The 26,837-nt window shown below is 41.6% G+C and overlaps 1 protein-coding gene across 1 annotated transcript; it reads left to right on the forward strand.

Annotated features, from left to right (window-relative positions):
• The first annotated feature begins 612 nt into the window (after positions 1–612).
• On the forward strand, positions 613–1,881 carry LOC139187777 (uncharacterized mitochondrial protein AtMg00810-like). Its single transcript, XM_070804366.1, has one exon. The coding sequence runs from the start codon at positions 613–615 to the stop codon at positions 1,879–1,881; it is 1,269 nt and encodes a 422-aa protein (XP_070660467.1).
• The last annotated feature ends 24,956 nt before the right edge of the window (positions 1,882–26,837 follow it).

Consider the following 26,837-nt stretch of genomic DNA (forward strand, 5'->3'; position numbering starts at 1 on the left):
ACTTGTTTTCATTGCCTATATACACTGAGCTTTTGAGTCATGATCATTCCTTAAAGGGCAATGACAGTCAAAAGCAATAAGTCATGTTGGAAACCACAACTTCAACAGTTTCTCAACCCAACTCACAAGGAAATGGTGATCTTGAGGCTACACCTCAACCCTTCACTCACCAACCTTCTCAAGATGTTAGGAGGAATCCACCTCGAGAAAGGAAGGCTTCTGCCAAGTTTTTAGACTACGTTACTTAGGCTTATAGACATCCCATCTCTGAAGTAATTAAGTAATCACAGTTTTTCAAATTCTCATGTGGCATTTCTTACTGCAGTCTCAAATCTTGTAAAGCCTAACACTTTTCAAGAAGCCAATCTCATCCTTCACTGGAGGAAAGCCATGTCTGAAGAATTTTAAGCATTGGAGGAAAATTGTACTTGGAGTATCGTTCAATTACCTCCAAGAAAAAAGGTAGTTTGGAGTCATTGGGTTTACAAAACTAACAAAACTAAACTCAAGACTGATGGCTCAATAGAAAGACACAAAGCTCAGCTTGTTGCTTGTGGTTTCACCTAAACCTTTGGGATTGATTACAAACAAACTTTCGCTCCAGTGGCAAAAATGAACACAATACGTGTGCTACTTTCTGTTACTGTCAATTGTGGTTGGTTGTTATACCAGATGGATGTTAAAAATGTTTTCCTTCATGGAGAGCTTCAGGAGGAAGTTTACATGCAAATTCCCCCAAGTTACTCTCCAGCAAAGGATGGCATGGTGTGCAAATTGTATAAGGCTATATATGGTTTGAAGCAATCACCAAGATCTTGGTACGCCAAGTTTAGTTCAGTGTTGGAAAGGGAATGTTTTCTCAGAAGTAATGCCGATTCTTCCTTGTTTGTACTGAATGGAACCCGTGGGAAATTGGTGGTCCTTATTTATGTAGATGATCTTATTATCACAGGTGACAATGCATATGAAATTGGAGCCTTGAAAGCCTCCCTACATCAAACCTTTGCCATCAAGGATCTTGGGAAGTTGAAGTATTTTCTTGGCATTGAGATGGCAACCTCTCAACGAGGTTTGTTTCTCAACCAACGAAAGTATGTCATGGATCTACTTGAGGAAGCTAAGTTCACTGATTGCAAGCCAGTTGTCACCCCAATTGACAATAAACTTAAGCTTACCACTGATGGCGAGGCACTCAATAATGTCACCTATTATCAAAGATTGGTTGGCAATCTTATCTATCTTACTATCACCTGTCTAGACATTACCTTTGCAGTGAGCTTAGTCAGCCAATTCATGCATGCACCCATAGTAGAACATCTCAATATTGTTAAAAGGATCCTACACTATCTCAAAAGGTCCATTGATAGGGGTATCCTCATGCGTAATAACCATGCCACTAAGATTCATGCATACACTGACGTTGACTGGGCAGGCAGTGCAATCGACAGAAAATCCACCATTGGTTATTGCACATTTGTTGTAGGCAACATTGTCACTTGGAAGAGTAAGAAACAACAAGTCATTGCCCGCTCTAGTGCTGAAGCTGAATATCGAGCAATGGCTGCCACTGCATGTGAATTGATTTGGCTTAAAAGTTTCTTGTTTGATCTAAGATTCTTGAGTACAACTCCTATGTCTCTCATGTGTGATAATCAAGCAGCCATGCACATTGCTGCAAACCCAGTTTTTCATGAAAGGACCAAGCATATTGAAGTTGACTGTCACTTCATCAGGGCTCAAGTTCAGTCACAACTCATCCAAACGGTCTTCACTCGCAGTTATGATCATTTGGCAGACATGTTCACTAAGGCTCTCTCGTCTGCACATTTTCAGCATCTTCTAGGCAAGCTTGGATTGACTATACTCCTCAATCCAGCTTAAGGGGGAGTATTGAGAGTTACCAACCCTAGACAGATTATGCAATTCCAGAAATCATGGGTGCTGTATGGCTGCACGGCACCTTCTGTGGTTCCTGACAAATTATGTGTAAATCTCTTCTTAGTCTTGTAGTTGGTTTCCTCCAACTAAGGAGTATGGCTGATATCTAGTGTTTGGTGTAATCTCCTTTAATTAAGGAGTATAGCTGGTCTCTAGGGTTTAGTCTAAGGACCGTTGGATGTAACCGGTGCTTTTATATATGTGTATCCTTGTACATTCACAGTATTAAGAAATACAAGAAAACTTAAACCAAAACTGCAACACTGTTGTTACTGATGAAGCTGCACAGGTAAAGTTCGTCAAGTTCTTAAGAATATTTTCAGTGGTTGTGGATTCTTTCTTTCCTGCCTTCTAACATTGCTTTTTGTTACAACAGGCTCTGGAACCTGCCACTCTGATCCCTTTTCAGCTTTTATGGTCTTGGGGAACCCAGTGTATCATATTTTCTTTTGTGTTGTTAGACAGCGCTGACATTCGAAGTTAATTAACATTGAAGGTTGGCGATCCAAAGCAGCTTCCTGCAACCCTTCTTTCAAATGTTGCCAGTAAATTTCTTTATGAGTGCAGCATGTTCGAACATTTACAAAGGGCTGGACACCGTGTTATTATGCTGACCAAACAGGTAGATTAAAATTGCAAGACTTCCCACCCCTTCCCACTCTAACGTACTATACAGATTATAGTATAAATCGGATGGAGTTTGTGCATCTATTTGTAATTTCATTCACTTTTGTTGCCATTGATTGCGTTTGAGGAATGTGGGGAACCCTTTTCCTTTCAAATGAACATGATGGATCTTTACATTTCCATCATTGGTTTACTGTTAAACCTCAGGACACTGGCTGTGCATCTAACAGCATGGAATTTTAGCATTTGTAATCTGCCCTTGCACTTCTAGTCAGTTGTGTGTGATCTTTGACAACTGATTCTAGTCTTTCTTCAACATTCATATTATTGGGATTATTTGTTTAATTTCAAAATGTATCCACTTGTGTCATCTTTGCAAATATGTGTTGTCTGATTAAACAATTAAGTGGACATCCGTCTTGTGCAGAGAGTAACCATCCATGCCTTTACCAAATAGTAAATTTCTCAGGGTTGCATAATTCGCGACTACAATAATATATCATGTTTATATTAAACCTTTTCGTTTTACAAGATCACCCATTATTGTTTGTAAACTTATTATATACTCATTACCACCACTGCTGCTTCTGCTGTTGCTACATTTTACTTTACTGTTACTGCCGCTGTTTCTGAATGAGGTGGGTATGAATATCTTTCTTGTTTAGAATTCTCAACCTGTGAACTTCCTCATGCAAACCCAAGACTTCAATGGAGAATGTACAGCTGACTGCTGCGTACGCCAAAGTTTTCCATTCGTTTGTTTGATATTTAGAGAACCTTGTAAGCTGTCGCAGACTGCAATGGAGAATGCACGGCTGACTGCTTGCTTACAATGCGGTACCTGGTATCAAGACCAAAGTGTAGATCTTAAGATAGAAAGACTCATATCAAGACCAAAGTGTAGATCTTAAACTAAAACTAAAATGTACATAATGCATAATATATTGGAAAAGAATGGAGAAAAATAATGTAGGGGGAGAAAAGTGATAAAACAACAAAGGAGGGGGAGAGAAGTGAAGAAAAATATTGGGCTTATGCACATGGTCTTCTTGGAAAAATGTCTTATCTCTACTAATTAATAAAACCTTCTTTGTCAACCAAAAGAGAGTGAAAAGACAAATTAGTCTTTTATGACATAAAAAAAATGATGGGCAATAATGTAATTTCACAAAACCAAATTTTATTGTTTTTTTTATTGAAACCTCACCTACATGTGATGTTAAAATACCTCCAATATTATAAAAAAAAAAACCAAAAATAAAAACCTCCCACTCCCCCCACGTTCTCTCTCTCTCCCTCTCTCCTTCTCATTTTTCTAAAAAAATGTGTTCATACACACAAAGTGTGTAGGCAAATGCTAGTTTATATAAAAATAATAATAAAACAATAATTTATATTAAAAACGGTTCGGTTCGGTTCTTTCGGTTCTTAATATTTCCAAACCAGAACTGAAACCGTTTGAAATGGTTCGGTTCAGTTTTTGTTATGGTTTTGACTTTTTTTGTCAACGTGGTTTTTTACGGTTTTTTTTTGTCACAGTTCGATTCGGTTTTCCGGTTTGACGGTTTTTATGCCCACCCCTATATATACCCTGTATTGTTGACAATGAGAGTAACTAGAAAATCATTCACCCAATTGTTTATTATTCAAACCCTAGTCAATTCGCCCTTCAATCTTCCTTTGGTATCTTAAGATGGTATCAGAGCACCATCGTGGTGTGTGATTTCTCATTTCTCAAAAGCGCCACGTCAAATCAAATCAAAATTTCCATTGCCAGAAAACACAAAATTCAATTTTCAAACACCATGCCAAATCAAACACTTCCAGAAAAGACAAAACCCAATTCTAAAAAATTTTCCACAGCATCAAATGCATATTTGACTAAGCATCAGATGCATCATCAGCAAATTCATCATCACTAACAAATGCATCATCAGCCGAAGCATGCTGCCAACGAATGTAGCCAATGCATGCTACTAACATGGACAACAAGGCGTCTGCCTTCTTACATGCTGCCAAAAAAGCAAATGTTTCTGCACGTCCAACCCAGACTTCCAATTGGGGCCAACAGTCTCAAAGCTTTCATGCGCCGGCCAAGTTCTCCAATTCAGAGTCTTCTTAACCGAACCTATTAAATGGGCTTTCTACAAAGGAGCTTCAACAACTTGCTCATGCCATATTTATAATCAATGCAAACTGTGTCTTTGGTAATAACAATTCTTATGCAAACCTTGGATTTTGGATAGCGGAGCCACTGACCACATCACTTCTGATTCTACACTTTTCACTAAGACAGAATCTTGCCCAATAGGGCCAATACCCATTGTTAATTTATCCACTGGATCCATAGTCCCAATCACTTCCATTGGCACCGTACCCTTCAACTCAGATATCACCTTATACAAAGTTTTATGTGTTCATTCTTTCTGCTTAAATCTCATGTTTGCCAGTAAAGTCACTAATTCTTTAAATTGTTGTGTCATTTTGTTTCCCACTTTATGTGTCTTGCAGGACTTGGCTACGGGGAAGATGATTGGTTCGGGTAAACAACGTGGTGGTCTCTATTACATGTCTCCGTTACAGAGAACACCTGTCTTAAATTAAGTTTCCTACCCCACCAGTTTGTGGCATATGCGACTTGGTCATCCGTCACCTTCTTGTCTCAAACTTGTGACTCCATTCTTGACTTCAAAAAATATTTCTTTTGATGATAATTGCAGTATTTGTCCCATGGCCAAACAAACAAGACTTCCATTTCCTTTAAGTTCTATATTGACACATGCTCCATTCGATTTTGTTACATTGTGATATTTGGGGTCCACATAAAGTTCCCACATATTCAGGGCACGTTTCTTTCTTACCATTGTAGATGATTTCACAAAATGCATATGGGTATTTTTGATGCAACATAAGTATGAAACTCAACATCTTTTAAAATCTTTTGTTGTTTTTGCTCGTACTTAATTTCCTGCCAAAATTAAAGCCATCAGAGTTGACAATGGGTCTGAGTTTTTTTCCATGAGAGATTTTTTTCAAACTTATGGAATTGAATATCAACGCACATGTGTTAACACTCCATAACAAAATGGAGTTGCCGAACGCAAACATCAGCATATTCTCACCGTAGCACGAGCCTTATTGTTCCAATCTCACTTACCTCTTTCTTTCTAGGGAGAATGTGTCTTAACCGTTGTCTACCTAATTAATCGCCTACCATCACCACTTTTATCCACCAAGTCACCTTTTGAGTTGTTATATAACCGGCCACCATCATTTGATCACCTGAAAGTATTTGGCTATTTATGTTATGCAATTGTTGTTCATCTTACTAAAAAATTTGATCCTCATGCCAAATGCTACGTCTTTGTTGGATACCCTACTGGTAAAAAAGGCTACAAACTTTATGATTTGGAGACCCATAAGTTTTTCGTAAATCGTGATGTCAAATTTTGTGAATCCATTTTCCCCTTTCTCATCTATTTCTATACCACTCTTCCCCTCATCATTTCCTAACATCACTGACAATGGGCCATACTCACATCCATTTCCCACTATCAATTTGCAAACTTGCCAAATTCAACAGAGCACTTACCTAACCTAAACCCACATGTGCTTGACACACACTAGCATGTGTCTGACCTACCAGTTAACCTTACCCCATCTGCCAGCCCGTTACTCCAAGCACCACATAATCGTATTCTACCTACCTCACCAGATAATTCCAGCACCCCTACCTTACCAAATAATCCCAACATACATACGTTAACCCATCACGATTCACCCATGTCCCCCTAGTCCATTTTTTCCGCACCCTCTAACGTTACCTCACACTCGGTTAACCCAACTCCTCTCCATTCATTCTCTTCAGAGCCCACACTTCAACCCACAAAATCTATACCACCTCCGCGTCAGTCCTTTTGTCCCAAACACCCTCCGGCATGGCATAGCGACTACCACATGTCCAACCAAGTGAATCATTTTGCCTCGACACCTCGTTCTTCAGGTACTCGATATCCCCTTTCTCAATTTTTTTCTTACTCTCGTTTTTCTTCTGCCCATTGTGCTTTTCTAGCTAACATTATAGGTTCGACCGAGCCCACTTCATATGCACAAGCTATCCATGATCCAAATTGGCAACACGCCATACATGCAGAATTAGAGGCATTGTAGCAAAATAACACATAGAATATGGTTCCTCTACCTGTTGGTCATAAACCGATTGGATGCAAATGGGTCTACAAAATCTGATACAAGTCTGACGATACCATTGAGCGATACAAAGCTCGGTTAGTTGCTAAGGGCTACACTCAGGTTGAGGTCATTGATTACCAGGAGACCTTTTCCCCACAACAAAACTCACCACTTTCCAATGTCTCATTACTGTTGTTGCTGCCCACAACTGGTTCATTTACCAGTTGGACGTCTAGAATGCTTTCCTTCACGAAGATTTACATGAAGTGGTTTACATGGAGCCTCCTCCTGGTCTTCACCGACAGGGGGAGAACATTTTATGTCAACTCAATAAATCCCTCTATGGACTCAAACAGACCTCTAGAAACTGGTTTTCCACCTTTTCAGATAATGTACAAAAGGTTGGTTATCAACAATCAAAGGCTGATTATTCACTATTTACCAAGGCCGAAGGTCATTCATTTATTGCAGTGCTTATCTATGTTGACAACATACTTATCACAGGAAATGATCTTCAAGAAATGGAATGTCCCAAAAAATTTCTTCTCCAATGCTTCCGTATCAAAGACCTTGGAGATTTGAAATATTTTCTAGGCATTGCGTTCTCCCATTCCAAGAAAGGTATTTTCATGTCTTAGAGAAAATATGCACTAGATATTTTGCAAGACTCGGGACTTATAGGCGCATGCCTAAACAAATTTCCTATGGAGCAAAATTTGAAGCTTACTCCCACAGATGGAGCATTGCTAAATGATCCAACTAAGTACAGAAGATTGGTTGGGAGACTGCTTTATCTTACCGTCACAAGGCCTAATATAGTTTACTCTGTTCGAACATTGAGTGAGTTTGTGCATCAGCCTTGCAAACCTCATTAGGATGTTGCTTTACGGATCCACAAATACATCAATGGTACTCCTGGTCAAGGTTTGCTTTTTCCTGCCTCCAACAATCTTGCCTTTAAAGCCTTTTGTGATTCAGACTGGGGAGGTTGTTGTGCCACTAGAAGGTTAGTTACTGGATATTGTTTCTAGATCATCAGCAGAAGTCGAATATCAAGCTATGACTAACACATGTTTGGAGCTCACTTGGCTGCGCTATATATTACAAGATTTAAAAGTCCCACAAAGAGCTCCAACATCATTATTTTGTGATAATCAGGCAGCTTTGCATATTGCAGCAAATCCAATTTTCCATGAGCGTACGAAGCACATTGAAATAGATTGTCACATAGTTCGAGAAAAACTGCAAGATGGAATGATTAGTCCTTCATATGTACCAATACGCTTCCAGTTGGTAGACGTATTCACAAAAGCCTTGGGGAAAGATCAATTTGTGACACTACGTGACAAGTTGAGACTTCATGACATTCACTCTCCAACTTTAGAGAGTGTTAAGAATTACCTTTGTAATATATTTGTAATATTTACTTTCCTGATTTAGTCTAGATCAAATCCCACCGAAGGTGGATCACGAATTCCTAGCCTTAGAAATAGGTGTAATTGAATGTAGTACTTGTATATATACCTTGTATTGTTGACAATGAGAATAAATAGAAAATCATTCACGCAATTTTCTATTATTCAAACCCTAGTCAATTCGCCATTCAATCTCCCTTTGGTTTCTTAAGAAAGCTCATTATTTGGATCGTAATCTATGGTTGTAACTTGTAAATTGGCCTTAAATCTAAACCTGACCATCTTTCCATGCCTGTTCAACATAATAATTTTCGTCCAACCCGCACGTGACATGTGCCCTCGAAGTATTAAAAATTAAACCTACAACAGGGGACTGGTATAATATAGTTGGTGCAAATGTCAAACGTAGGCGCTTAATTCATTTCACATATTTTGGGACAACTAATTGTAATATAGAAATAAATCTGAGATCTTACAATCATTGCCATAGTATTTTATGTAACAACAATGCAATAATATATGAGTAATGTTAGAGGGACAAAATTTGCAAACTAAATGATGTCATCAATAGAAATAAACACGTTTATCAATGCTTAAGTAATAAACCAATTATTAACTTTCATGTTCTTTAGTTTTCAAAATTTAGTTTACAAATTTAGTCTCCCTAACATTACTCATAATATATACATGCAACTAAGATATTGAGAGTTGTTGAGTTAACGAGATCTTCATTTGTAGGGGGAATTTGGAAAGTTAACACATTCCAGAACTTCGAAGATAACCAGTTGAGTCTCAAGGGCCCCTCAAACCTTTTCGCAACGCTAGTAGTTCCGCTGAGACTCCTCAAGTGGTTAAAATTCTAAAAGTAAAACTTGAGCTAGAAATCTTTAACGTGTCCAAAATTTAGCTTAGTTTTTTTTAAATGTTTTTTGGGTAAGGTGTCCAAGTTTAGTTACTTGTCAAAACTTCCACATTTGGAGGGAGGGGATGCATATTTTACCGAAAGAAACCAATGAATTTGTGAACCTTAAGCCAATAAGAAACTGAAATGTCATTGCACCCTAAGCCAAATATAGAAAGCAAACTATTGATATGTGTAACAGTAGAGTTGTACACCGCGCTTAGACTGATCTAGCTAAATTGATGATGCATGTTGAAAGAGTAATGATAGAAAGACTAAATTTGTAAATAAAATTTACAAAACAAATGATGTGTCATTAACATGTTAAGTAATAAACCAATCATCAACTTTCACATTCTTTAGTTTCCAAAATTTAATTTACAAATTTAGTCTCTCTAATATTACTCATAATATATACATGCAACTAAGATATTGGGAGTTGTTGAGTTAACGAAATCTTCATTTGTAGGGGGAATTTGGAAAGTTAACACATTCAAGAACTTCGAAGATGAGTCTCAAGGGCCCCTCAAACCTTTTTGCAACGCTAGTAGTTTCAATGAGACTCCTCGAGTGGTTAAAATTATAAAAGTAAAACTTGAGCTAGAAATTTTTAACGTGTCCAAAATTTCGCTTAGTTTTTTTTTTAAAATGTTTTTTGGGTAAGGTGTCCAAGTTTAGTTACTTATCAAAACTTCCACATTTGGAGGGAGGGGATGCATATTTTACTGAAAGAAACCAATGAATTTGTGAACCTTAAGCTATGAAGAAACTAAAATGTCATTGCACCCTAAGCCAAATATAGAAAGCAAACTATTGAAAGAAGTTAGGAAATTGTCGATACAATCAGACGCATGCGTCAATATATGGATATGTGTAACAGTAGAGTCGTACACCGCGCTGAAAGACTAACGATAGGAAGACTAAATTTGTAAATCAAATTTGCAAATATAATGATGTGTCAATAATATGAAATGCGCACGTTTATCAATACTCAAATAATAATCTAATCATCAACTTTCATATTATTTAATTTACAAAATTTATCTACAAATTTAATCTCTCTAACATTACTCATATCGAAAATATAATGCATCGAACCGTTAAAATAAACTCGCACGCATGGATATGATGACGCGTCATATCATCTTTAAAAGATAGATTGTTAGAAGTGGGTTTTTGTGTGTGTGTGTGTGATGGTTTCAGAAATCGATGCATTTCATTTGCTAAAAAATTATTTAGGTATGTATAATCTCGTTGCTGAAGGCTGAAGCAATCTTACCCAACAGGGGGAAATCATGTGACCGGGGTAGTCTTTGAATTTTTGGAGGTTTTGTGTAAAATTTGTAAAAATGACTCTCTTTAAGATGATTTTAAGTTTTAAAAAGAAATTTTTATTGACACTTTAAAAATACATTTATGAGGAGTGCACAATAATATTTTTGGAGTGCCAATAACATTTCCTTTTTAAAAAAGTATGACAATAGATTGATACTAGAAAACATTCACTTAAATTAAAACAAAGACACTTAGTACTACGATCTAATGATATTCCTCTTCACTTGTAAGTGAGATGCCTTATATTCAATTCTCGCCAAAGGCGAATTTGAGCCATGTTTGTACCATACTTGACAAATCCCGAAACTACTGAGCACCGGTCAACGTTATACCGTCAAGGACCCAGAAGAGTTTCCCTCCAACCAGGAGGCCAATCACAGTGCGACACGTGTCGACATCAGAAGCCAATCATAGCACGACACGTGTCAACATCAGAAGCCAATCACAACACAACACGTGTCAATGTCAGAATGAAACTAGAAACTCTCTTCTATAAATAGAGATCATTCTCTCATAATATTTCCTAATGTCATTTGTACTAAATCATTCACTAGTACTCACTAAAAGAGAGCTTGAATCTACGTACTTGTGTAAACCTTTCACAATTAATGAGAACTCATCTACTCCGTGGACATAGCCAATCTAGGTGAACCACGTATATCTTGTGTTTGCTTCCATGTCTTTATCATTTACATACTTATCCATACTAGTGACCGGAGCAATCTAGCGAAGGTCACAAACTTAATATTTTCTGTTGTACCAAAATCCTCACTGATTTTGTGTATCAACATTTGGCGCCGTCTGTAGGAACGACACTTATTCCCACTCTCTTCAGTTTTGTCAAGCTGGTTTCCACCATTCGTACATTTTTTTTTAACCAGGCATCCTTCTCCAACATAGGTAGCGAAGGAAGCCACATCACACTGAATGACACCCCTCTTGCACCTAGTGCGAAGCAACGAAAGAATGAAGGAAAGAGGGTTGCTCTTCAAGCTAAAGTCGATGAGCTAGAAGCTCAAAACAACAAGATAGCAATGAAGAATGAGGTCCTCCATGAGCAGTATGAGAAGCTCTTTGAGACGCTTCACGAAACTATGCGTACTCAAACACGTGAGCTTGTTGCCCTTATGGACATCAACGATCATTTGGGTGCCCCCCAACACGGAGGGTCACCTTCCTTCGACATGGGTATCCCTGATGAGGAGCGAGCTAATCATCAAAACATTGATCAACATGAGACTTCTCTCAACCCAGCTGCTTCGACCCGAAGCAGGAGAAGTGGAGGAAGACACCTCATTGCAGAAGGGTTGGAAGGATCGAAAACCGTTTATCGTGATTTCTGAGACTTCCTAAAGCAACGTCGAGAGAATCCCCTCCACATATGCTCGAAGATCAATGACCCAAGGGTTTATAAAAGACTCGGTCCCCTCCTACGACCCAGGCCAGCTGCCAATCTAGGGAAGGAACGACATGTCCTAGAGGAACATGAAGGTACATGGGACTCTGAGGTATTCCGACAGACTCGCCATAGAAGTCAGTACGGCGAGTCCAAGGAAAAATCACACGCCCTTGCTCAAACTTTCCTACTTCCAAAAGGCGATGGAGATTTACGAAAGAAAATCCCAGTGGTACATGACTCCACTCAAGACCCACTTGTCTTACAGCTCATTGAGGAAGTAAACAAATTGAAGGCCGAACATCAGGCCGAACATCAGGCCGAGATACCTGACTGGAACTAACCCAGGCTTGGCCCTCTCACAAGGAGGATCATTGACACCCCCTTTAAGCGAAGACAAAACAAAAGTTTGGTTTACAACTCTATACTGGAAGGGAGGACCCAATTGAACACCTTAACCTTTTTGAGTCCACCATGGCATATCGGATGCACACTGACGAAAAACGATGTCTTCTCTTCCCCTCCACCCTCTTTGGCAGAGCTTTAAACTGGTATTGCCGTCTTCCACCTGAGACAATAGACTTATTTGAGGAACTGAGGAAACTGTTTGCATTTCAACACATCTTCCAGACCGATCGTTTGCATTTTACAGATGACTTATACAATATTCGCCAGAAGCCGGACGAGTCACTACGAGAGTATGCTGGTCGTTTCAGCTATGAGTATTCTCATTGAGCTGAGGCAGATGACAAGACCGCCTCCAAGGCCATCACGGCAGGCCTACGTGATTGTTTCTTCAAGTACATAATTAATGCCAACACTTGGAAGACTTACTCTGAGGTGATGGCACAGGCTTACAACCATGCCTCTGTCGAGGCCAGGACTGTAAACACGGAATTTCCTGCGATGAACGAGACAAGAAACACGTGTACAAAATAATATTTGTATTGATGATTTAGGGGTTACAATCTCTTCTACAAATTTAGCCTCTGATTCTATCTTTGCAATGGGTGGATTTGTTGGTCCAAAGGGCCGTCGGGGCTTTATCTTGGGATAAACAGTTGTGCAGATTTGTTGACGTCGTGGATCCAAAGGGTCGTCGGGGCTTGATCTAGGGATGAACGAATGATGAACGATGGACACTTTCTTCAAGGGCCGTCGGGGCTTGATCTTGAATCAGTGGAAGTTCTTCAAGGGCCGTTGGGGCTTGATTTTGAATGAGGATTTGACGAAGAACGAAGAGAGCTCTCTTGATCCTTTGGGATTTGCTTGGGAGCTTTTGAGTTTCAAAGCTTCAAGGTTGTGGTATGAGGTGAATTGGTTATGAATGGGTGTCCAAAATGAATGCCTTGGCCTCCTATTTATAGAATTCCAAAACTTGATTTTTTTGGATTTAAATAATTAGATGAAATAAATCATTTCTGCCAGGTGTTGACACGTGTCCTGTTTGATGACTTTTCCGATTTATTTTGATTTTTCGTTTAGTCACATGCTATGTGTAAAATTTATGTGACACATAAACATTGAAATTTTAATTATTGATCAACATTTATTTTACCGAAATTTCGATGTCTACAAATGCCCCCACTTCAAGGCGCGTCGTATACATGTGCTTGTCACGTGTAGAAGATGCGTTTTTGAAGTCCCTTACTGCAGAGCTTGATCCAAGGGCCGTTGAGGCTTGATCTTGAACTGGGTTGGTGATTTCTTCAAGGGCTGTTGGGGCTTGATCTTGAACTTTGTTTGAAATTTTTTCAAAGGCCGTTGAGGCTTGATCTTGAAGGTTGAAATTGGACCACAAGGAGCTTCATGTGGTAGATGATCTTTTGCTTTGGTAGTGGGTGAATCGGCACGTATTTTGTTGCGCTTATTGACTTTCCACAGCTTTGATCTTGAACTGGTTCGGAGGATTTTCTGTTTTCCTCCAATTGTTGACTTTCCACAGGCTTATTCTTGAACTGGGTTGGAGGGTTTTCTGGTTTCCTCCAAGGGACTTTCCACAGACTTAATCTTGAGCTGGATTTGATTCAAGGGTGATGGACACTTGATCTTGAATCGGACTTGTAATTTCTTTAAAGGCTGTCAAGGCTTGATCTCGAACTTAAACATGACCACGAGCAGTTTCAGGACATGCCTGCTTTGAAAGATCAAGGAAGTTCGCAGCATTTTCACATGAACCCTGAGCAGTTTGGTCAACGGTATGATCTTCAAGAGTGATGGGCGCTTCTTCCAGTTGGTGACTTAATCTTTAAGGATTTGATTCAAGGGTGGTAAATCGGCACGTGTAGCTCACAAAGTCTAGCAGGTCGACCCAAGAATTTGAGGGTCGAAACAGGTCCACCAAACCCAGAGTGATTGCAACCTAATGATATGAGATACTTTTGATTTTGAAGAAGTAACAGATGTATCGACTCGTGTTTTGTTGTGCTTGTCTCTACATGCTTCAATGTATCATTTTCCCTTGCCTTATCTGTTCTTCAGGCAGATGTGGTATTTTCTCTAGAAGCATAAGATGTTGAAACAATGGGTACTTCGAGAGCAGTGCTAGGTAAGCAATCAGGGAAGGGTTCCAAGCAGTTGGTTCCAGATCAGAAGTTTGATACCAAATGCTGTCTGATTGCTTTCTTTCTCCTTGTCCCGCAGGTAAAAACAAGGACAAAGAAAAGAATAGGGAGAAAGCATGATATGAAATACTCTTGCTTTCGAAGAAGTGGTGGCGATTTGACAGCATTGCACAGCGAGGCTTTGTTCTTCGACGATGGTGCCGCCAATATGTTTGTTGAAACTTCTCGAGCTCTTGGATTCAACTCAGACTCCTTCTGCTGGGTTGGTTGATTGTGCAAGGAAGGGGAGACTTGATCTTGAATGAAATCAGCACGTTGTCTCCACATGCTTCAAGGTATCATTTTCACTTGCCTTATCTGTTCTCCGGGAAAATATGGCATCTTCTTCGGAAGTACATCATCAACTGAAGACGAGTACTCAAGAGCAAAGCCAGGTAAGCAACCAGGCAAAGGTTCCCGATAGTCGGTTCCTTGCCCGGAGTTTGAGTGGAGGTTCCGACATATTGCTTTCTTTATCCTTGTCTTTGCAGGTAAGAACAAGGACAAAGGAAATGACATGGAGAAAGCATGATATGAGATACTCTTGCTTTCTACCCTGGTGATATGAGATACTTTTGCTTTGGTGTCATTTGTTTGCAGAGGTACTCCAGGAGAGGAAGAAAACTGGGTATTTCGAGAGGCTCTGTTGAGAGTGTACTCTCGGAAATGAGGAAGGGTTGGGCATTTTTGGAGGTCTGCCTTACTATGGACGGTAAAGGTGGACAGTTATAGGAAGTTCTTTAATACCTGTAGAGGTACTATTCTTTCACTCGTGTTGGCAACCATTGAGTGATTGATCAATATGGCTCCACGCGCTTTCTTCTTCATCAGAAATCTTCGACAAATTGCCCGTAATTTCCGCAAAGCTAAGTGTGCATGTGACAGGTGCTGACGAGGCTGAAAAAGACTGGCGCCTCTTCGATATCTGAGATCGGCGCTTCGACAAATTATCCATGATTTTCGCAAAGCTGAGTGTGCATGTGATAGATGCTGACGAGGCTGAAAAAAGACTGGCGCCTCTTTGATATCTGAGATCGGCCCGTGGTTTCTGAGTAGCCCAACTTTTGAGAAAGCAGACTTCTCTTCGATCTCTGAGCTTGCGTCTTCGATTTCTGAACTCGCCTCTTCAATTTCTGAAGCTCCGTTGAGTGCTGATTTTAAAAGAGAGGCACGAATCACATTCCAAAGCACACTTGAATTTTCCGCCTGTAGAAGCTCCCTACTTGCACTTCTAAGAACTTGATTTGTCCGACCTCTTCTTTTTCTTCACACCTTCGAAAATGTCTTGCCCTTCTGACCGTCGTCTTAACTTGAATGTCGGGGAAGATAGTGACATATCTTCTTCAAACAACATTTGGCAGCCGTCCTTCGTATCTTCCAATGGTCCTCTTACAGTTGGGGATTCTATGATGATGAACGATACAACCGCTTCGGTGGTGGCCAGAAATCTTCTCACTCCTAGAGACACTAGGATACTTTCCAGGCGGTCCGACGAGCTGGCTGTTCAGGACTCTCTGGCCTACAGCGTCCGATGTGCAGGTTCAGTTTAAAACATGGGCCAACGCCTTCTTGCCCGATCTCGTCAGGTTGAGTCGTTGACGGCTGAGGTGGCTAGTCTTCGGCAAGAGGTCAGGGTGCTTAGGCACGAGAATAAAGAGTTGCACATGCTCGCAACTAATTACTCAACAAGCATGAAGAGGAAACTTGACCAACTGCAGGAGTCCGAAGTTCGAATTCAGAGTGATCATCAGAGGTTTGTGACGTTACTCCAGCGGCAACTTCTGCCTTCGTCCTCTGGCGCTTCACCAAGTGTTGAAGCTCCGGATAATCAATCTCTGGTGCTTCGTCTTTCTGGAGCTCCGCCGAGTGATGAGGCGCCACCTGATCATCCTTGAAGATCCCTTCCTGTAAATTTGATTTGACTTTTTTTTTTTTTTTTTTTTTTTTTTACGCACTTGTAATTTTTTTGGAGGTATCAATGGACATGCTTTATTTTATTCAGTATGTTGTGCTAAATACAAATAAAATGTATATCTGACTAAAATGCGTTACTTCCTTCTTTTTCTTTCTTTTTTTTTAATTTTTTTTTCTCTTTTTTTTTAATTTTTAATTTTTAATTTTTTTAGATGGTGCTTAACACATCCATTTCCATTTAGATGGTGACTAATGCACTATTCTTTCACCCTTTTTTTATTATTATTATATTCTTTTATTTTTTTACTTAACAGTAGCTGTCACTTTTTTTTAGTTGACACTTTCTTTTTATACATAATCATATTTTCCCAATGAACCATTTAGGTTAGCTGGCACTTTGCATTTATTTATTTATTTATTTTTTTACACAATCATATTTTCCCAATACACTTGGCACTTTCTTTTTTGTACACAAACGATCATATTTTCCCAATACACTTGGCACTTTCTTTTTTGTACACAAACGATCATATTTTCCCAATGCACTTGGCACTTTCTTTTTTGTACACACACGATCATATTTTCCCAATGCACTTGGCACTTGCTTTTTTTGTACACAATCATATTCCCAATGCACTTGGCACTTTCTTTTTTGTACACAACCATATTTTCCCAATGCACTTGGCACTTTCTTTTTTGTACACAACCATATTTTCCCAATGCACTTGACACTTTCTTTTTTGTACACAATCATATTCCCAATGCACTTGGCACTTTCTTTTTTGTACACAACCATATTTTCCCAATGCACTTCATATCACCTCTCATTTTGGTTTTTCTTTTCCAGGCACGGTTGGTCATTTGCACAGTTTGCATAGTCACGGACCTTCGTTTTGAATAACCACCGTATTTCATTTGCTTCTCCTGGGACCTTTATATATATATATATATATATATATATATATATATATATATATATATATGGGATTGCTCATTTGCTTGTACACTCATTACACAGCTTCAGCCACTGCGTTGCTTGTTGCCTTGCATCACCATTGCACCATTGTCCAGCAATCCTGCGCTGCTGCTTTTACTTGGTGAGTCACTTGAGTATATATATGTGTGTGTGTATATATATATATATATATATATATATATATATATATCTTTTGAGCCGTGCATACCATTTCCATCTTTTGAGCCATGCATATATGTATATATATATATATATATATATATATATATATATATATATATATATTTGTCCCATCACCATCACCATTTGCGTCCTTATATATATATGTGGAGGTTGATCGTCTTGTCACCATCTCCATTTTTTTGTGCACTTGTCCCATCACCAAACCATGCACACATATGTCTATATATATATATAACGTACAATATGTGTGTCCCTATTGATGGATTTCTTTGTTTGTAATGTCAGGAATTTTTTTTATTTTTTTTAATCTTGAGAAGGCAGAGCTTGACGCCAGGATCTTCGCAAAGCTTTTAGAGCCGTGGTAGCAGGCCGTGGGTGTGCTTGTGTAAAAGACTGCAACGAGGTTTCGCTGTGTAGTGCCTTTTGACCACAGTTTTCCCTCGGTGGCGCGCTGTCGTGTGGTGCTAGAAACTGCTTGCGTAATCGCTGCGGGTTTGCGTAGTGCGATTGCGTAGCATTTTGGTTTCTTTTACCACTGTAACGTGCCTTGAAGGACCATCCTGTAGCTGCCATCTTTGTCGTGTTGCTCAAGTTTTGTGGCTGATTTGTGGTCATGGTATTTTTCAAATGTTTTAGGAACAACACCATCACCATTCTTGCAAAGGAAGGCGATTCACAAGATGAGGGAACAACGTTGAAGCTTTACCCGCCTCTAACTGGTCCTAAGGCGCTTACTTTTCCCGTGAAAGACAATTCCATGCATATTAAGTCATGGTCTTCTGAAGTATCTTGGGAGGTGGTAGACACTGTTCAACCAATTACGAAGAAAAAGGCGTGCACATTGAGGGTTCTTATTTTGAATCATTCGCACCATGCTCGTGACCATCACCCGGCCTCGTTTAAGCTTCTTGGTGATCACATTCGCAGCGGAGCCATGGCTTGGAATGGTACCCTGTCGACTACTGGAGAAGCCGTCTTTGATGAGCTTTATTGGGAGTGGCTTGAAGATGTCTTAAGCCGATCTAAAGATGTGCTTACTAAAGTGGGCCTTTACCACGCTGTGTACGCATCTTTGTTTAGTTATGATTGTCATCCTTCCGTCCTTCGAGCGTTCTTTGAGCATTGGTGTTCAGGGACCAACACACTTCACACGGGGTAAGGGGAGATGTCAATTTCACTGTGGGATCTTCACATGATAGGAGGCTTGCCGATCCATGGTAAGTTTTATGACGAGGTCGTTCCCAGCGCGGAGGAACTTTCTCTTTGCAATAGCCGAGGATTACCTGCGAGTTGCCGCTATTTGTTTTGGGCGTATCACAAGCTTTTCCAGGATGCTCAAGGTAAATCAGGCGTGAGGATTTCCTTGGAGAAGTTGAATCCAGATGTTAAAGCTCATCAGCTAGCAATAATAAACTCATCACTGGCTCAAGTCCAGTATTCTCAGCAAGCTGCTTCGGGAGATTATCAAGTTACAGAGACTTCTTTATCTCATGTCCAGGTGCGTTTAGATACGTTGGCGAGAAAGAGAGAGAACAGTTGGCAATCGAAGCATCGCAACTTGAAAGTGTTCTTGCGGAGCAAGGAACTACACTTTCTCAGTACCAGGAGGAGATTTCACGCCTAGAACGAGAGAAATGCATGACTATGGAGTTGCCCATCTTGTCTTCCACCGAGGCAGAGACTTTAAAGACTTTGGAAAGCTTGCTTGAAGATCGTCTTCGTAGTTTTGGGGACATAGTTTTCAAGTAGTATCTTTTTTTTTTTTTTGTAATATGGCTTTTGAAGCCGACTCTTTCTTTCAAAGAAATAAAGTATTTACATTCTTGAATTTACTCTTCATTCTTTAAAGTGTGTTTTTTTTTTAGATGGTGTGACTGTACTTGAAGTTTTGACGTTTCAAGTTGCCTACGTACCCTCTGTTGAGGAGAGATCAAGTCATAACGTAGTTCAAATGCATTTTTTTTTTCTGATGATTTTGCCGTACACAGTTTATGCTCTTGCGGGCCAGGAGCTTTGGTTGTGGCCTTTTAGGGGTAGTAACGCTTCAAGAATCTTCCATTGATAGGGCCAATCTTCAAGTCGTCTTCTGTCATGATTAAGTAGGCGCCGTTGGTGTAAACCTCTTGTATTACGTATGGTCCATCCCACTTTGATGTGAACTTGCTTTTCGTCTTGTGAGTTGTGATGATAGGCCTACGCAATGCGAGGACGAGATCTCCAGTTTGGAAAGACCTTGGGCGGACCTTCTTGTTGAATGCCTTGGATAGCCGTGCTTGGTAGCATTCCAAGTGTTGTTGAGCTTCTAGCCTTCTTTCGTCGAGTGCTTCCAACTCTTGAAGGCGCAACTTTGCATTCTCCTTCTCAGTCAAGCCTTCTTGTATAGCCATTCTCAGTGAGGGGATTTGACTTTCGAGCGGTAGAACAGCTTCCACGCCATATACAAAAGAATAAGGCGTAGCTTGGGTAGGAGTCCTATGTGTCGTCCGATATGCCCAAAGTGCTTCGCTTATTCTTTCGTGCCAGTCTCTCTTTGTTCGGCCGATCACTTTCTTTAAGAGATTGCACAATGTTTTGTTGAATGCTCCTGCAAGACCGTTGGCCGGGGTATGATACATGGAAGACTTATGCTGCTTGAACTTGTATTTCTCACATAGCTCATCCACGAGTCGGTTAGAGAATTGCTTTCCGTTGTCAGTGATGATGTAGCGAGGCATCCCATATCGGTGGATGATGTGCTCCTCGATGAAACGGACGACAGTTTCCTTCTTTACTTCCCTTAGTGGTATGGCTTCAGCCCATTTGGAGAAGTAATCTGTTGCAGCTAGGATGTAAGCTTCTCCTGCAGATGATTTTGGAGTAATTGGTCTTACGACGTCCAATCCCCATGCATCGAATGGCCATGAAGCAGCTGTAGGGTGTAATGGCTCAGGTGGTTGGTGTATGAAGTTTGCGTGGAATTGGCAGGCTTGGCACCTTTTGGCATATTCCAAGCAGTCTTTTACCATGCTTGGCCAGTAGTAGCCCATTCTTTTGAGCTGGAAATGTAGCTTTGGTCCAGATTGATGCGCCCCGCATACGCCTGAATGTGCTTCTTCCATGGCTTGATTAACTTCTTCCTCACCTAGGCATCTCAGAAGTACTCATTCGAAAGAGCGTCGGTAGAGTGTTTCTTTGTAATAGAGGAAGCGAGGTGCTCGTCGACGTATTTCGGAGCGGTGTCTAGGATCATCTGGAAGTTTTCCATGCTCTAAGTAATCGATCAGCAGTTGTCTCCACTTTTCAACATCGACTGGAAGTACTGAGATGACATTTGTATCATCTAGTAGCATTTCAGTGACGAGGGGGATCACCCATCTTTGGCAGACTGTCACGTCTACAGTTTCATCTTCTCCTAATGTCATGCTTGAGGCTAGGTTGGCAAGAGCGTCTGCCATTTGATTTTCTTTTCTTGGCACATGCTCTAGTGTCACAGTCTCAAACTCTTGTAGCAGTTGAGTTGCCAGCCGAAAGTATGGGATGAGATCATCTTTCTTCACCTCATATTCAGTTAAGAGTTGATTGATTATGAGCTTGGAGTCGCCAAATATCTCAAGGGCTGTGATTCCCATATTGATCGCCATTTGGAGTCCGATGATCAGTGCTTGGTACTCAGCGACATTGTTGGAGCATAATTCGCTTAGTTGAAAGGAATAAGGTAATATATGCCTTTGTGGCGATATGAATACTACTCCTGCCCCCGCTCCGTCTGCTCGTGCAGATCCGTTGAAGAACATCGTCCATGTCGGGAAGATGTCGATGTAGAACACTTCCTCGTCAGGCAAGTCATCTGAGATTTTCCAATCAGCTGGGATTGGGTGATCGGTAAGAAAGTCTGCCAGCGCTTTTCCCTTTACGGCTTTAGCTGGGACGTAGATGATCTCATATTGGTTAAGAAGCAACGCCCATTTAGCGAGTCGCCCTGTCAAGACGGGTTTGGACATGACGTATTTGACCGGGTCAGCTTTTGCAACCAAGTGGATGGTGTACGCATGCATGTAATGCCTGAGTTTCTGGATGGCGAACACCAAGGCAAGGCACATCTTTTTTATTGGGGAGTAGTTCAACTCGGCGCCTGTGAGGGTTCGACTGAGGTAGTAAAGCGATCATTCTTTCTGGGATTCATTCTCTTACGCCAAGAGTGCTCCAACTGAACTTTCTTGAGCGGCGATGTACAATATGAGTGGTTTCCCGGGCAAAGGCGCCCCCAAGACATGTGGACTTGACAAATACTTTTTTATGCTTTCAAAAGCATTGTGGCATGCTTCGTCCCATACAAACGGAACATCCTTCTTCATGAGTCGGCTGAACGGTTGACAACGCCCTGCAAGGTTAGAGATGAAGCGTCTGATGAAGGCTAGCCATCCTTGTAGACTTTTCAGCTCGTGCAGGTTTCTTGGCTCAGGCATGCTTTGAATGGCCTTGATTTTTGATTGGTCCACTTCAATACCACGGTGCTTGACAATGAAGCCGAGGAACTTTCCCGAGGTGACGCCAAACGCACATTTTAACGGGTTCATCTTGAGGTTGTATTTTCGTAGCCTTTCGAACACTACTCGCAAATCCTTCAAGTGATATGATCTTTTCTTTATTTTGACCACCACATCGTCCACATAACATTCTACGTTCTTGTGTAGCATGTCATTGAAGATTTTCTGCATTGCTCGTTGATATGTAGCTCCAACGTTCTTTAGACCAAAGGGCATCACCTTGTAACAGTAGATACCTTTTGGAGTGCGGAATGCTGTTAGTTCCTCGTCTTCGAGAGCCATACGAATTTGATTGTATCCAGAAGAGCCGTCCATGAATGACAGTGCCTCGTGGCCAGTGGTTGCGTCCACCATGATTTCGATGATTGGCAAGGGGAAGTCGTCCTTCGGACAAGCGTCGTTGAGGTCCCGGAAGTCTACGCAAACACGTATTTGTCCAGATTTCTTAAGGACGATGACGATGTTGGAGATCCACTCGGGGTATTGCACCTCTCGAATGAATCCTGCTTCGATTAGCTTGTCAATCTCTACCTCGATTTGTGGAATGAGCTCGGATCGATATCGCCTTTGAGTTTGCTTTATTGGTCGTGTTCTAGGCTTAACTGCAAGATGATGCACAGCGATGACAGGGTCAAGGCCGGGCATTTCTTTGTAAGTCCAGGCAAAGACGTCTTTGTACTCTGATAGCAGTTGGTAGTACTCATCTATCTCGTCTGTTCTTAGCAGTGCACTTACAAAGATAGGTTTTTGCTCCTCTTTTGTGCCCAAGTTAAGCTCCTTAAGATCGTCAACCGTGGCTTGCCCCCCATCCTCAAGTTGTGGTGGTGCAGCAGTGACATCTTCTTCAGGGGTCTCGTCTTCTTTGCCTTCTTGGATCGTGATGTGGAAGACATCTTGGACTTCCTCTTTAGTGTCGTCCTCTTGGGTTTGTTGGTATGTAGATTGTCCAGTATGGATGATGGTGCGCCTTCTTACTATTAGTGGTCCATTTGCGTCAACCTCCAAGATTGCTTGACTCTTCATCCTTGAAGGAATCGAGCTTCGAATATCGCCTTTTCCTGCTAGCCTGTCGAGCTTTTCTTCCTTTGACGTTGTTTCCCTATTTCCAGAAAACTTCATGTTGTCTTCAAGTCTTTCCAAAGCTGATTGACGAGGAGGAGAGCTAGCCATGGTGCTTTGCTTATTAGGTTTTGACAACCTTTCAAAAATAGAGCTTCGAGATGTTGGCCTGTTAAGCCTCTTGAAGACGGAGGTTCGGTTTTGACCACCAATGTGATCAAGGGCTGACGTTCTGGGTCTTGAACGTTTCATCCTATTGAAAATTGGCGTTTGAGGGGTGGATTTAGGCTCCTCTCGATCTTGTTCAATGCTTACGCTAATGTGTTGAGTGCTAGCATTTTTCGCTTTGCTTGAAATCTTCACGGGTGCATTTGGTGTGAAGCCAAGTCCAGCTTTGTTGTTGTTAACTCCGTAACTATGCTTCTTCAACTTCTTTTGAGTCTCGGTGAGGTCACGTTCTTTATTGTTGACGGTGTTTGAAACCTTTTTTCCAGGATTCGAAGAAAAAGCGAAGTCGTACCCAGCTTTTGACATGAGTTTGTAGGCGTTCGGATCAAAACCTTCTTCAATCCTCTTGGTTGGGAGAAAACTTGGTTCTCTTTGGTAGAGCTTTTACGAAGCCTTGTGGTAATCTTGCAACCTTAGCGTTGCTTAGCTGTGTCAGAGGTAGAACTGCATTCGTCTTGAGCAACTTTACATTATCCATGTACCGTTGTGCATCGGCTTTGCTTGCTTCGGTTTCGAATGGGGATTGACCATTCTTTCTTCTTGACATCGGGATGTATCGGAAAATGGGTGTGTTTAGTTCATTTGAGGGCGTCCTACTCCCTTTGGTTGTTGCAGGTTTAGCAAGCTCATCATCTTTCTTGCTTGAAGACGACATGACTTCTTCTTCTTGCTTCTTGGGCATGGCTTGCCACTCCTGCTTTTTAGGTGTTGCTTTGCCCGTGGATTTGATCTCTTTTGGAAGAGCTTCGGGCACCATGTCTTCATCCATGTAGAACTTGGCATCTGCGAAATGTGATTTAGCTTAGGTGAATGGTTTAGTGTCGCCATAGATCACCTTCGCTCATTCTCGGTAGAATTTTAAGCATTGGTGAAGGGTGGACGATACTACTCCATTTGCATGGATCCAAGGCCTTCCTAAGAGCAAGCCGTAGGAAGTTCTTGCATCAATCACGTGGAATATCGTGCTTGACTTGAGTTCACTAATAGTCATCTCCACTCGGATCATGCCTATCGCTCTTTGTCCTCCTTGATTAAAACCTTGGATTAGTAGACGACTTAGGGACAGTTCATCCGCCTTGATGCCGATTGTAGTCATTGTTGACTTTGGCATGATGTTTATGGCTGATCCACCATCCACAAGCATGCGGTTGACTTTGTGCTCCCTTACGTACCCAGAGACGAAGAGAGGACGGTTGTGAGGCTTGGATCCTAGCAGCAAGTCTTCGTCGGTGAAATGGATTGTGTCCTCGATGGCACAGCATGTGGCATATTCATGTGGCCGAAGCTTGAAGCCTTCATTCTTGCTTTCTTGCACTTCGTGGTCATTGGGACTTTCCAAGACCGCTACTAATGCTATTCGCATCTTCTTTGGTAATCGCAGCGCTTCCTTAATGCTAAAGTGTGTTGGCAGACCTTCTTCGAGCGTGAGAATTTTTTCTCCCTCAGTGGTGATATCTTTGCCTTTTGAAGGTTCTTCTATTTCTACTTCGACCATGTGGCATGCAGCGATGGTGCACCGTTGGAAGAAGTCATTCGGGAAGTACTCATGCAATGAGACAGGAATGCGTGGCTCTTGCTCCATAGGTTCCCCAGCATACATTGGCTTATTAACTTTTACGTTTCTTTTGGGTTTCCTACTGTTGCGGTGACGGTGCTTTCTCACTTGTTCCACCTTTTGTCTTATGGCTTGTGGTTTTGGTTTCCTTATTTTTTTGTAGGTCACCAATGTCCATCCTTCTTCATCATCAGCATGTGCATCTTGTTCGTTTGCCCCCGGTGATGGTTGCGCAGAAGGTATCGTGTAACTTGAACATTGATAGGAATGGTCAAGTGCTACTTGGAGAGGCACGGGATCGAAAGTTCCAAATGCAATTGTAGTAGTATGTGTCGCGGCCGTGTCTTCGAGGTCGAGCTCGATTCGCCCTTGTTGTGTTAGCTTCATGATGAGCTCTTTGAGGACGAAGCATTTACCCACATGATGGCTCACGATTCGATGGTACTTGCAGTATTTAGGATCGTTTATGCGATTCATTTCTTCAGGCCGCTTGCATTCGGGTAGCTCGATTACCTTCTTTTCTAGCAAATCGTCTAACATTGCATCCATGTCTGAATCAGGAAAAGGGTATACCTTCTGCTCCAATTCCCTCAAGGTGCTTTTGTACCTTTCTTGGGTGCGGGGAGGCTCACTTTTCTTTATCTCATTTGCTTTAGTTTTGGAGGAGATCTTGATAGGCGAGGAGGCGGTCTTGACGGGCGCAGTGCTGATAGTGAACGCTTCCTTGGGGGGTTTCTTCCCAGTCTTGTCTACATTTGGGGAGAACACCTTATCCTTCTTGAAGTCGGTGATCGGCTCTTTCTTCCCGTGATGGGCAATACTTAGCTCCATGTCATGGGCACGAGTGGCTAACTCTTCAAATGTTCGTGGTTTGATGCCTTGAAGGATATAGTGTAACCCCCATGGCATGCCTTGGACGCACATCTCAATCGAAGAGATCTCTGAGAGCCTGTCCTTGCAATCGAGGCTCAGATTGCGCCATCGGTTGATGTAGTCCACGACTGGTTCATCCCTCCATTGCTTCGTGCTTGTCAGCTCTAGCATGCTCACGGTGCGACGGGTGCTGTAGAAGCGGTTGAGGAATTCCCTTTCCAACTGTTCCCAGCTGTTGATGGATTCGGGCTCCAGGTCTGTGTACCACTCAAAGGCGTTTCCTTTTAACGAGCGCACAAACTGCTTGGCGAGGTAATCTCCTTCCGTCCCTGCATTGTTGTAGGTTTCGACGAAATGTGCGACATGTTGCTTCGGGTTTCCTTTTCCATCAAACTGCATGAACTTTGGTGGTTGATAACCCCTTGGCATCTTTAGGGCATCAATCTTCTTGGAGTAGGGCTTTGAGTAGAATGATGAGGTATGTGAGCTCCCCTCGTACTACGCCTTGATGGTGCTGGCGATCATCTCTTGCAGTTGTTGGATAGAAAGAGATCCCATGAGTGCCTCTGCTTGGCCTGGCTCCGGCTTCACATCGATTTTCTCCACCGGAGGCTCTTCATCCTCGTCGTTTTCCTTCTTTACTGAACCATCCCCTTGCTCGATTTTCACGTCGAGCTTTACATCTAGTTGATTGACTAGTGCGGCGATTTGCTGGTCTTTTTCTTCCACAATCCGTGTTAGCCTTGCGATTGTTTCATTCATATGAGCCAGCTGCTCATCGATTGAAGTCGCTCCAGTAGTCATGACTTGCATGGCTGAGTTGCCTCTTGAGTCAGCATCGGAAAGCATGAAACCAGAGTACTTCCTTGGGCTTTCCTTCCTTGGCGCCTTTAGCGAAGCCAGGGTGATCACAGGTTCATGCCTCATGTGCTCTTGTTCCTTCGGCGGAGTTGATGCAGGGGTGGAAGAGGCGGTAGAAAGAGCTCTTGCCTTGCTTCGAGTTGTGATGCCCGAAGTGACACTGCCTGCGGTGATGACGTTCTTGTTCCTTGCATTGGCTACGAGAACAACTTGAGCCTTCTTTGATGCCATTTGTGCTTTTTGCGGATTCAAAGAT

Source organism: Malus domestica, chromosome 09 (genome assembly GCF_042453785.1).
Source record: "Malus domestica chromosome 09, GDT2T_hap1".
NCBI classification, from domain to species: domain Eukaryota; kingdom Viridiplantae; phylum Streptophyta; class Magnoliopsida; order Rosales; family Rosaceae; genus Malus; species Malus domestica.

Excerpts from the sequence above, each read along its gene's own strand:
- LOC139187777 (XM_070804366.1), top strand. The coding sequence starts at position 613 with ATGAACACAATACGTGTGCTACTTTCTGTTACTGTCAATTGTGGTTGG.